Source organism: Hoplias malabaricus, chromosome 13 (assembly GCF_029633855.1).
Source record: "Hoplias malabaricus isolate fHopMal1 chromosome 13, fHopMal1.hap1, whole genome shotgun sequence".
NCBI classification, from domain to species: Eukaryota; Metazoa; Chordata; class Actinopteri; order Characiformes; family Erythrinidae; genus Hoplias; species Hoplias malabaricus.
In genome coordinates, this window is record NC_089812.1 from 22,308,412 (window position 1) to 22,321,217 (window position 12,806).

Below are 12,806 nucleotides of genomic sequence, written 5' to 3' on the forward strand. Positions count from 1 at the left end.
GAGTGTCAGTAGAAGGGGGGTGTTTCTGATAAAGTGGCCAGTGAGTGTCAGTAGAAGGGGGGTGTTTCTGATAAAGTGGCCAGTGAGTGTCAGTAGAAGGGGGGTGTTTCTGATAAAGTGGCCAGTGAGTGTCAGTAGAAGGGGGGTGTTTCTGATAAAGTGGCCAGTGAGTGTCAGTAGAAGGGGGTGTTTCTGATAAAGTGGCCAGGGAATGTACATTGTGAGCTGTGAGGGTTAAAGCCTCATCTCTGAGACTGTGAGTCTTGCTCACTGATGCTCACTGTAACGAGATCAGAGTTTTCTCAGTGAAATCTCAGTGTGATTTCAGTTTAATTCTGTCAATGGCTCAGTGTCTCGCTCAGACCCTCGAGGTGTGAGATCGTCACTGACTGATAAACCGCCTCTAATCTCACACTGACTAAATCACACACGCTGGACACACAATCCTCCACGACTCAGCCCCAGTGACACACAGGAAACTACTAATTCTGTTAGATTCTTTAAACCGCAGGGAAATTAAGAGTTATTATTCAGCAAATGCTATAAATAGCTCATTAAATACTATAAATGACTCAGTATGTACTTTAAATATATAAAAAAAAAACATTAAGGATTTAATGGTATTCACACAAGTATGGAATCGAATATTACAGACATGTTAGTGTTCTCCTTCAAGCGTGTTGAGCTCCAGCTCTTTTGGGAAAGACTTGAAAAGAAGCTTGTGCTGCCGTTACTGTCCTGGTTTAGTGTGATCTTATTTTGGACGAACTGGAAATTCTGAAGCTGATAAATGAGAAGAAAACTCCCAAATAAAAATCCAGTCAGTGGAGGACTGTCTTGGTAAAGCTTGAAGCTATTCGCTGCTAACATTAATAAACACCAGTGGCGTGCCGCAGCACAGCGTCAATTAACACAAGAGGCACTGCGTCTGCACTGATGAAGTGGAACCAAACTAAACTACATTTCTCTGGACTAATGTCCTCCCCCTGCGGAGAGAATGGCTCCCAACTCACACTGAGCCTCATGAGCCATTAACACACACACACACACACACACACACACACACACACACACACACACACACACACACACACAAATATAAACAATAATAAACAATAAAACCCCTAAAAACACACAAAACAAGCACAGCACAGTTTGGACCATACTGGATCATGCCCAGGACTTCTGGATTCCTTTAAGTTTCAGAACACACACACACACACACACACACACACACACACACAGACACACACACACACACACACACACACACACACACACATACACAACTTAGACTCCTGTTAACCATAACCATAACTACTACTGGAATAAACCCTAGCCTTAAAGCAACACTAGGTAATTTATTTTACCTTAAGATTACAGCTTCAGTATCACTGTGATGCTCCACTGAGCTGTAATAGGGAGAATAGAGCCTCTAGAAACTGCACTATGTAACATCAGAAAGAGGGTAGGAACCACACCCGCTTCCCCTTGATTTTAGGACAGTTCTATACAAGTGAATTGCACTCTCCAACTCTAGGGGGAGACCAGGAGCAGGAATTCCAAATCTTACCTTATGTTCCTTTAACTATAAACCTGCCCCTAACCCTAACTCCTTTCACAGATGATGAATGAATGAACAAATGAAGGTAAATATGAGTCTTGAGTCTGGATTACAGCTAAATAATGAAAAAGGATCAGGAGCTAAACAATTCCTTTTTTATCACGCGCTGTGTTTGTGGGATGCTTGGGGGAGGGGCGTTTGTGTGTGTGTATGTGTTCTGGTAAACCCCACTGTATGGGGACAAAAAACTGTTTACACAGTCACGTCATGGGTCCCCATAAGGAAAACCCTTTTAAACGAATGTAGGAGCTGCCCACAGTGGCCCTGTGTGGTTTTTAGAGTTGGCCCGTAACACATGTTTATCCGTCAGTGTGAGTGTGTGGTAGCGCCCCCTTATAGGTCCCCATTGTCATTGCACTCTATGCTCTGAAAACACACTTCTTACATATATGGTTGGGTACCGCCCACTTCCGGGTCCCCATTAGGAATGATTTCATCGGAACAGAAGACATTTTCAGTGTAAAACATGGCAATTAATTTGATGGACAAGAAAGAAGATTATTTGCAGGGGATGCCATCTAAGGAGCTAAGAGCAAGTGCAGAGGAGCGAAAGTAAAGCACAAGGTAAGCACATAAACATTATAACCAGTTTTCAGAACTCAGATTTAGTTAGTTAGCTCTAATTAATTTTCAAGATCAGGTAGGTTCTGGACCCACCGCGACCCTGAACTGGATAAGCGGTTACAGATAATTAATGAATGAATAATGAATGAATAGTTAGCTATTTTTTACGAAATTTTCCAACTAGCTAGCTTTAGTAATATTATGACTAATACTATATAGTAGCACACAAATCAATGTGAAGGGGTTTATGTAAATTAAAAAGCCACTGCAATATCTTTACCCTACAACATTGCCCTTGGTATATGGTTTAAGTGAGGGACTGAAGACGAAGGGAGTGAAAAAAGAAGAAGAAAGTGAGGAGGGAGGGAGTGGACTGGGATTAAATAAACAAAAACAAACATCATAAATTTAATTTAAAAAATAGTGTTAGTTTAAATATAAACATTTGCAATTTAAACACATTTACAGACTTTTGATTTAAGTATTTAACAAGAAAAAAATATATAATATATATATTTTCTTGTTAAATACTTAAATCAAAAGTCTGTAAATGTGTTTAAATTGCAAATGTTTACATTTAAACTAACACTAAAATATGAAACACTATTTTTCTGCGTGACTGCGGATTGTGTTGGAGGCTTTTAATTTGAATCAGCGCCGGACGCCGACTGTCCCTTCACAATTAACCAGGGAGCGAGTTAGAGTTCTAAACTTCCGTCAGAGCACAGCGGGGCGGTGAGGTGCTGAAAGGTGTCCAGTAAGTGTCCACTGCCTCTGTTAAATACACTAAATAAAGAACAGTGGAGTATTTAGGCGCTGTTTAGAGCGGTTTGACGCCTCAGGGATTAAAGGCCAGTCCTGCTCCGAGCTCGAGGCTGAAAATGGCGCCCTGTTAACTCGCTTTTTGTTCGAATTTTTCTGTTTAATATAAATTAAGGTGCAGTTATGTCGCGCCGTTTGAATAGTTAACACATAAAACTACAAACATTTCCACGCTTACATTCAAAAAAATTAAACATAGAGCATATCAAGCATAGACATTTAAAGTAAGCTGTGCCAGTTTAAGGTGGAACGGAAGAATTCGAACCAAACGGGTTGATAGGACGCCATTTCAGCCTCGTGGTTTTATAAAGAAAAGCTGATATAAGTTTGCTCCAAGCAGCTATGGGCGATGAAACTGCGCTACCTTTAAAGCTAACGTTAGCTAGCATTGCACAAGATATTTAACAGTTTAGTTTCTGTTTTCTGAGTAGACAATGTTGATTATGTAACCTGGACCCTGTAGCTGGACCCTCTCCCCACAGTTTTGGTTAAAGCTTGTCTTCCTTCTCTAGTCTCTCTCATTTCTGCCATCATCCACTCCTCTCTTTCCACTGGAACTGTTCCTCCATCCTTTAAAACTGCTGTAATTACTCCAATTCTAAAAAAAAACTGGTGCTGATCTTAACAATTTCAATCTCAAATTTACCCTTCATTTCCAAAAGTCTTGAGAAAATAGTAGGGTCTCAACTATATATTCTTCTATCTCAAAACAAACTGTATGTAACAGTTCCGATCTGGCTTCCGCCCTCTCCATAGCACTGAAACTGCTCTCATAAAAATCACCAATGACCTCCTAATGGCAACTGATTCTGGTTTACTCTCCATCCTCATCCTCCTGGACCTGAGTGCAGCATTTGAAACTATCTGTCGCCCCACACTCCTCAATAGACTATCCTCCGTTGGTATCACTCAGATCCCTCTAAACTGGTTCAAATCATACCTCTCCAGCCGCACTCAGTACATCCAGCTTAAAACTTCCACGTCCCACCCTTCTCCTGTCACTTCAGGTGTGCTCTTCATCATTTATATTCTTCCGCTTGGTCATATTTCAATATCAATATGGCCAACATCAATTTCCACTGTTACGCGGATGACACCCAGCTCTACCTTGCCTGTAAGCCCACTTCCAACCTCCCTCCCCTCTCCCTTACTGACTGCTTAATGGAAATAAAATCTTGGCTTTCCCTAAATTTACTTAAACTCAACAGCGATAAAACTGAGGTTCTTCTCATTGGTACTAAATCAACATTATCCAAAACTGACAGCTTTTCTCTTAACATTGACAATTGTTCTTTTCTCCCCTCCCCACTAGTAGAGAGTCTGGGTGTCATCCTCGACAGTACTCTTTCTTTTCAATCTCATATCAATAACATTACCCGGTCTGCCTATTTTAATCTCCGTAACATCAACCGTCTCCACCCCTCCCTTACTCCCCATACCACTGCCATCCTTGTCCGCAGTCTTGTCACTTCCCGCCTTAATTACTGCAACTACCTCCTTTTGGGTATTACCCACAAATCTCTTCATAAGCTTCAACTGGTCCAGAACTCAGTTGCCCGTATCATCACTAGAACCCCCTCCATCCACCACATCACTCCTGTTCTGCAACAGCTCCACTGGCTTCTGGTCAAGTTACGCATTGATTACAAGATCCTTCTGTTAACATTCAAGGCCATCCACAATCTGTCTCCACCGTATCTTTCCAATCTCCTCCATGTTGTAACTCCCTCTCGCACCCTCAGATCCTCCTCCATTCACTTGACTGTTCCCCCTGCCTGTCTCACTTCCATGGGAATTAGAGCTTTCAGCCACTCTGCTCCCCAGCTTTGGAACAATTTACCCCCCAACATACAGAACATAAACTCACTCCCACAATTCAAGTCTTCACTCAAAACCCACCTGTTTAAGATAGCATTTTCTTTAAAATTACTCAGTTGCATTGTTTTTTTTCCAATACTGTATACTTGTGTGTTTTTCGGTATTATTTATGTTTATTGTTTACTTTGTACTCTTAGTAAGGTGTCCTTGTGTGACAGAAAGGCACCTATGAAATAAAATGTATTATTATTATTATTAAACAGGAAATCAAAGTCACATATGTTTTGAGAAGCTACTGAAGGTTTGGTTACACGTTAAAGAACACAGCAGTAATAATGACTTATTTATTTAATATCTTTATAATAAATTTACATGTTACAAATTATGGTGGAAAAGTCTGAGTGTTTACAGACTAAATTACACAATAAATACTGCATCATATTGCATAGAATTAAGTAAATACAATCCCTATACAATCAGAAGGCAAATTATTTATGAACAATGTGTTCACAGGTAACTGAAGAAACAACTGCCACTGGAGATGTTAAGAGCTCCAACCAGCCTGTACATTTAAAGGCTTGGACTGATGAGCACAACATGAAAACTAACTAGCAGGTACCAGTGTCCAACCAGGAGCTATTCGTAATCAGTAAAAGTTGTACTCAAATCTAAATTCATTTGAAAATTGATCTTAGATATGTTACGTGACCAAGTGGTAAGTTTATTTGCATGTTATGCAGTATTGAGCTTGAATTCACCATGTGTTCCTTCTGTTTTTTGTATTTTAACATATTGTCCTTATGATATGTGTTTTCAGTCAACGAGTGTTGCAGCTAATAACGTGGCAGAGGATGACTCCTGTCCCTCTCTCCACTCAGAGACCAAAATGCATGACGCTACTCGTCTAAACAACATTTCTTCACTGGTAAAATGACGTTAATCACTTCTGATATAATTCTACAGCCTGTCTTTGTCATGTTTTTGTTATTTTTGTTGTTTTTTAAGGCAGATAGAAAAAGGCAAGAAGCTTTTTGTGATGATTTTTAGTGTGAATTATTACACTAGTCAGTTTACGGTATTGCACCTGGAAGGGTAAAGGTAGAGGAATGAGGATGGCAGATTTTATCCTCCACTGAGGCTATTTTCTTGGTAAATTGTCACTCTATTCTGGACACTTACGTCGTCCCCACAACACACTTTCCTTCAATCAGTGTGAGAGTAGAATCTATGAGAGCTATAACACAGAATTGGTCCCCTTAAGGTATCGTATTGATGTGTGAGACAGGTCCCCATAAGGAACCGTATTGTTGTGTGATGAAGGTCCCCACAAGGCCTGTTTTGTTCTCGAAGTGTGAATGCAGACAGAACTTGGCTTGACAGGACAATGTATTTTAATGATTATTTTAACTTTTGTCTCTGATGTCTGATCTAGGTTGCCAGGCAACTCATCTTAGATATGTTACATGACCAAGTGGCCCGTTTATTTGCATGTTATGCAGTATTGAGCTTGAATTCACCATGTGTTCCTTCTGTTTTTTGTATTTTAACATATTGTCCTTATGATATGTGTTTTCAGTCGACCGGTATTGCAGCTAATAACGTGGCAGAGGATGACTCCTGTCCCTCTCTCCACTCAGAGACCCAGATGCATGATGCTACTCGTCCAAACAGCACTTCTTCAGCGGTACAATGAAGTTAGTCACTTCTGATATAATTCTACAGCCTGTCTTTGTCATGTTTTTGTTATTTTTGTTGTTTTTTAAGGAAGATAGAAAAAGGCAAGGAGCTTTTTGTGATGATATTTAGTGTGAATTATTACACTAGTCAGTTTACGGTATTGCACCTGGATGGGTGAAGGTAGAGGAATGAGGATGGCAGATTATATCCTCCACTGAGGCTATTTTCTTGGTAAATTGTCACTCTATTCTGGACACTTACGTCGTCCCCACAACACACTTTCCTTCAATCAGTGTGTGAGTAGAATCTATGAGAGCTATAACACAGAATTGGTCCCCTTAAGGTATCGTATTGATGTGTGAGACAGGTCCCCATAAGGAACCGTATTGTTGTGTGATGAAGGTCCCCACAAGGCCTGTTTTGTTCACGAAGTGTGAATGCAGACAGAACTTGGCTTGACAGGACAATGTATTTTAATGATTATTTTAACTTTTGTCTCTGATGTCTGATCTAGGTTGCCAGGCAACTCATCTTAGATATGTTACATGACCAAGTGGTCAGTTTATTTGCATGTTATGCAGTATTGAGATTGAATTCACCATGTGTTCCTTCTGTTTTTTGTATTTTAACATAATGTCCTTATGATATGTGTTTTCAGTCGACCGGTATTGCAGCTAATAACGTGGCAGAGGATGACTCCTGTCCCTCTCTCCACTCAGAGACCCAGATGCATGATGCTACTCGTCCAAACAGCACTTCTTCAGCGGTACAATGAAGTTAGTCACTTCTGATATAATTCTACAGCCTGTCTTTGTCATGTTTTTGTTATTTTTGTTGTTTTTTAAGGAAGATAGAAAAAGGCAAGGAGCTTTTTGTGATGATATTTAGTGTGAATTATTACACTAGTCAGTTTACGGTATTGCACCTGGATGGGTGAAGGTAGAGGAATGAGGATGGCAGATTATATCCTCCACTGAGGCTATTTTCTTGGTAAATTGTCACTCTATTCTGGACACTTACGTCGTCCCCACAACACACTTTCCTTCAATCAGTGTGTGAGTAGAATCTATGAGAGCTATAACACAGAATTGGTCCCCTTAAGGTATCGTATTGATGTGTGAGACAGGTCCCCATAAGGAACCGTATTGTTGTGTGATGAAGGTCCCCACAAGGCCTGTTTTGTTCACGAAGTGTGAATGCAGACAGAACTTGGCTTGACAGGACAATGTATTTTAATGATTATTTTAACTTTTGTCTCTGATGTCTGATCTAGGTTGCCAGGCAACTCATCTTAGATATGTTACATGACCAAGTGGTCAGTTTATTTGCATGTTATGCAGTATTGAGATTGAATTCACCATGTGTTCCTTCTGTTTTTTGTATTTTAACATAATGTCCTTATGATATGTGTTTTCAGTCGACCGGTATTGCAGCTAATAACGTGGCAGAGGATGACTCCTGTCCCTCTCTCCACTCAGAGACCCAGATGCATGATGCTACTCGTCCAAACAGCACTTCTTCAGCGGTACAATGAAGTTAGTCACTTCTGATATAATTCTACAGCCTGTCTTTGTCATGTTTTTGTTATTTTTGTTGTTTTTTAAGGAAGATAGAAAAAGGCAAGGAGCTTTTTGTGATGATATTTAGTGTGAATTATTACACTAGTCAGTTTACGGTATTGCACCTGGATGGGTGAAGGTAGAGGAATGAGGATGGCAGATTATATCCTCCACTGAGGCTATTTTCTTGGTAAATTGTCACTCTATTCTGGACACTTACGTCGTCCCCACAACACACTTTCCTTCAATCAGTGTGTGAGTAGAATCTATGAGAGCTATAACGCAGAATTGGTCCCCTTAAGGTATCGTATTGATGTGTGAGACAGGTCCCCATAAGGAACCGTATTGTTGTGTGATGAAGGTCCCCACAAGGCCTGTTTTGTTCACGAAGTGTGAATGCAGACAGAACTTGGCTTGACAGGACAATGTATTTTAATGATTATTTTAACTTTTGTCTCTGATGTCTGATCTAGGTTGCCAGGCAACTCATCTTAGATATGTTACATGACCAAGTGGTCAGTTTATTTGCATGTTATGCAGTATTGAGATTGAATTCACCATGTGTTCCTTCTGTTTTTTGTATTTTAACATAATGTCCTTATGATATGTGTTTTCAGTCGACCGGTATTGCAGCTAATAACGTGGCAGAGGATGACTCCTGTCCCTCTCTCCACTCAGAGACCCAGATGCATGATGCTACTCGTCCAAACAGCACTTCTTCAGCGGTACAATGAAGTTAGTCACTTCTGATATAATTCTACAGCCTGTCTTTGTCATGTTTTTGTTATTTTTGTTGTTTTTTAAGGAAGATAGAAAAAGGCAAGGAGCTTTTTGTGATGATATTTAGTGTGAATTATTACACTAGTCAGTTTACGGTATTGCACCTGGATGGGTGAAGGTAGAGGAATGAGGATGGCAGATTATATCCTCCACTGAGGCTATTTTCTTGGTAAATTGTCACTCTATTCTGGACACTTACGTCGTCCCCACAACACACTTTCCTTCAATCAGTGTGTGAGTAGAATCTATGAGAGCTATAACACAGAATTGGTCCCCTTAAGGTATCGTATTGATGTGTGAGACAGGTCCCCATAAGGAACCGTATTGTTGTGTGATGAAGGTCCCCACAAGGCCTGTTTTGTTCACGAAGTGTGAATGCAGACAGAACTTGGCTTGACAGGACAATGTATTTTAATGATTATTTTAACTTTTGTCTCTGATGTCTGATCTAGGTTGCCAGGCAACTCATCTTAGATATGTTACATGACCAAGTGGTCAGTTTATTTGCATGTTATGCAGTATTGAGATTGAATTCACCATGTGTTCCTTCTGTTTTTTGTATTTTAACATAATGTCCTTATGATATGTGTTTTCAGTCGACCGGTATTGCAGCTAATAACGTGGCAGAGGATGACTCCTGTCCCTCTCTCCACTCAGAGACCCAGATGCATGATGCTACTCGTCCAAACAGCACTTCTTTAGCGGTACAATGAAGTTAGTCACTTCTGATATAATTCTACAGCCTGTCTTTGTCATGTTTTTGTTATTTTTGTTGTTTTTTAAGGAAGATAGAAAAAGGCAAGGAGCTTTTTGTGATGATATTTAGTGTGAATTATTACACTAGTCAGTTTACGGTATTGCACCTGGATGGGTGAAGGTAGAGGAATGAGGATGGCAGATTATATCCTCTACTGAGGCTATTTTCTTGGTAAATTGTCACTCTATTCTGGACACTTACGTCGTCCCCACAACACACTTTCCTTCAATCAGTGTGTGAGTAGAATCTATGAGAGCTATAACACAGAATCGGTCCCCTTAATGTATCGTATTGATGTGTGAGACAGGTCCCCAAAAGGAACCGTATTGTTGTGTGATGAAGGTCCCCACAAGGCCTGTTTTGTTCACGAAGTGTGAATGCAGACAGAACTTGGCTTGACAGGACAATGTATTTTAATGATTATTTTAACTTTTGTCTCTGATGTCTAATCTAGGTTGCCAGGCAACTCATCTTAGATATGTTACATGACCAAGTGGTCCGTTTATTTGCATGTTATGCAGTATTGAGCTTGAATTCACCATGTGTTCCTTCTGTTTTTTGTATTTTAACATATTGTCCTTATGATATGTGTTTTCAGTCGACCAGTATTGCAGCTAATAACGTGGCAGAGGATGACTCCTGTCACTCTCTCCACTCAGAGACCAAAATGCATGATGCTACTTGTCCAAACAGCACTTCTTCACTGGTAAAATGACGTTAATAACTTCTGATATAATTCTACAGCCTGTCTTTGTCATGTTTTTGTTATTTTTGTTGTTTTTTAAGGCAGATAGAAAAAGGCAAGAAGCTTTTTGTGATGATTTTTAATGTGAATTATTAGACTAGTCAGTTTACGGTATTGCACCTGGAAGGGTAAAGGTAGAGGAATGAGGATGGCAGATTTTATCCTCCACTGAGGCTATTTTCTTGGTAAATTGTCACTCTATTCTGGACACTTACGTCGTCCCCACAACACACTTTCCTTCAATCAGTGTGTGAGTAGAATCTATGAGAGCTATAACACAGAATCGGTCCCCTTAAGGTATCGTATTGATGTGTGAGACAGGTCCCCATAAGGAACCGTATTGTTGTGTGATGAAGGTCCCCACAAGGCCTGTTTTGTTCTCGAAGTGTGAATGCAGGCAGTGACGCTACTGTTGCACACCCCGCCGCCTCATCCTTTGCCTTCTCTCTGGTTATGTGGCCTTACTAAAAGCTTTCCATGAATCACCTGACCCAAGGCCTGGTCCTCCGCATTGTACCTGGCCAATCACATCCTTTAGATCTAATGAGCTCCAGACTGACTTGCATTCTTCTGTGTGTCTAATCCACAGCCATGTTGGCCCACAGTCATACTGACCTGTAGTCCTTCATATCTAATCCACAGCAAGACTGACCTGCACTCTTCTGTGTGTCTAATCCACAGCCAGACTGACCTGCAGTCCTTCCTGTCCAGCCCATAGCCACACTGGCCCACATTCCTCTGTCTAATCCACAGCCATACTGACCTGCACTCTTCTGTGTGCTTAATTCAAAACAGTACAGATTCTCTCTGATCAGTGTCTAATCAACAGCCATACTGACCCATATTTCTCTGTTTCTAATTCACAGGTATACAGACATGCACTCCTGTGCCTAAATGTCAGCTGTGCTCACCTGCAGTCTTCCATGTGTTAATTCACAGGTACACTGATCTATATTTCTCTTTGCATTTGATCAACATTGATACTCCATATTTTTTGCCATCTCTTATTCAACCATTATATCCAGCCACCAGTCTACAGCTCTATCTAGTCATATGTCTACAACTACTTGCAATTACAATTCTGATTTGACCTCTTTCAGGTACTGAAAGCCTCTTGGAAGAAGAAAACACTTTGGCAACAGACAGATGTACAGATAGCAGAAAGTACAATCTGTTCATCTCATCTTGTATTGTACCATCAAACTGTGAGAAGTGTTTATGGGCTGAACGTGACGCTCTTTAAAACCGAGGCTGGCAGAACCGGAAATTCTACCTTCATAATTCAATTACACTCTACAAAAGGAAATTTCAGAATAAATAGTGTGAAGATCACGAAGTATCTGGTATGGCATTTATTTGTTTACATACACGTCGCAGGAACGCACACTGCACATGGCTGAAAAGTCTACTGAATGTAGTTCTTCATTTCCTAACTTTTAAAAAGCATTTGGATTTTACTTCAAATTGTTTTTAATAATAATTAAAATACCATGCATTTAAATGTAGCACTTTTTTTTGCTGTAAGAAGAATATCCTTTTATTTTTGCCAGGCACAGAGTTTAATTGTTGCTTCCAAATTTGAATTGAAAATTTGAAAATTAAAAGGTGAATTCTGCTATTTAAACGTGAGTTTAATGTGCTGAAGTTAAATTAGTTAGTAGTAGTTTTATTATAGTGTTAAGTGTCATGTGAGTAATGGTTAAAATCTGGTTTAAAAATATTAAATTTCAGAAACAGTTGTTCTCGCAGTAGAAAATAAAAGGTTTGCACATGGTGGAAACAATTTAGACAGTAATTCACTACTCTTTCAATGATTTATCTTTCAATAATATCTTTAATAGATGTATTCCTATTAAATCAGTATTAATCAAAGCAAATTCTGCAATGTGATTAAGATGATTACATGAGTGATGCATTCTATCACTAGCACCATTTGCTGACTTCATGCTACATTTCTACCAATGACCAACTAAGCAACAATAAACTTAAAAGACATGTAACTATTGTTGCAAATATTGCAAATTTTCTTTCAATTTACAATTTTTTAATATTAAATATTTAAAAAAATGCTTTCTGATGCATTTGATATTTGAACAATGCATTATTCTTACCATTTGCTATCTTAAAGCATGTGATTTTTCATTAATAACATTTTGTTACAAGGTCCCCACAAGTCAAATGGAAATCTGTGTGAATTATGCAAATAATATGTATATGAGGTCCCCATCAGTTATGTTGACTTGATATTTTTGAGGTCCCCATTTAGCACGATCAGAACAGATCAGAGCAGATACTTCAACTTTTCTGAAGTTTAAAGACGTGTATATGCTCACAATGCTATAGTTAGTGTACCTGATTTTTTTCATACTCCTAGGACCTTTAGAAAGGGTGGTCCCCACAAGTGATGTTCAAAAAGCTGGTCCCCATCAACCATGGAAACCAGTATGTGTGTGTGTGTGT

General features: G+C 39.6%; 1 protein-coding gene across 3 annotated transcripts; it reads left to right on the top strand.

The window, feature by feature from the left end:
• Positions 1 to 2,879: 2,879 nt before the first annotated feature.
• On the top strand, positions 2,880 to 11,628 carry LOC136665457 (uncharacterized). 3 transcript variants are annotated; one of them, XM_066643098.1, is made up of 11 exons: positions 2,880 to 2,945; positions 5,342 to 5,443; positions 5,646 to 5,753; positions 6,405 to 6,522; positions 7,164 to 7,271; positions 7,923 to 8,040; positions 8,682 to 8,789; positions 9,441 to 9,548; positions 10,200 to 10,307; positions 11,213 to 11,285; positions 11,447 to 11,628. In XM_066643098.1, exons 4-10 carry the CDS (start codon positions 6,518 to 6,520, stop codon positions 11,276 to 11,278), a joined length of 621 nt encoding a protein of 206 aa, XP_066499195.1. In that variant the 5' UTR covers positions 2,880 to 2,945; positions 5,342 to 5,443; positions 5,646 to 5,753; positions 6,405 to 6,517; the 3' UTR covers positions 11,279 to 11,285; positions 11,447 to 11,628. The 3 variants fall into 3 exon arrangements, 2 of the variants coding, with proteins under 2 accessions (XP_066499195.1, XP_066499194.1); XM_066643097.1 differs by having other exon boundaries at positions 6,405 to 6,512; XR_010795247.1 differs by lacking the exons at positions 7,923 to 8,040; positions 8,682 to 8,789; positions 9,441 to 9,548; ... (1 more) ...; positions 11,213 to 11,285; positions 11,447 to 11,628 and having other exon boundaries at positions 7,164 to 7,281.
• The last annotated feature ends 1,178 nt before the right edge of the window (positions 11,629 to 12,806 follow it).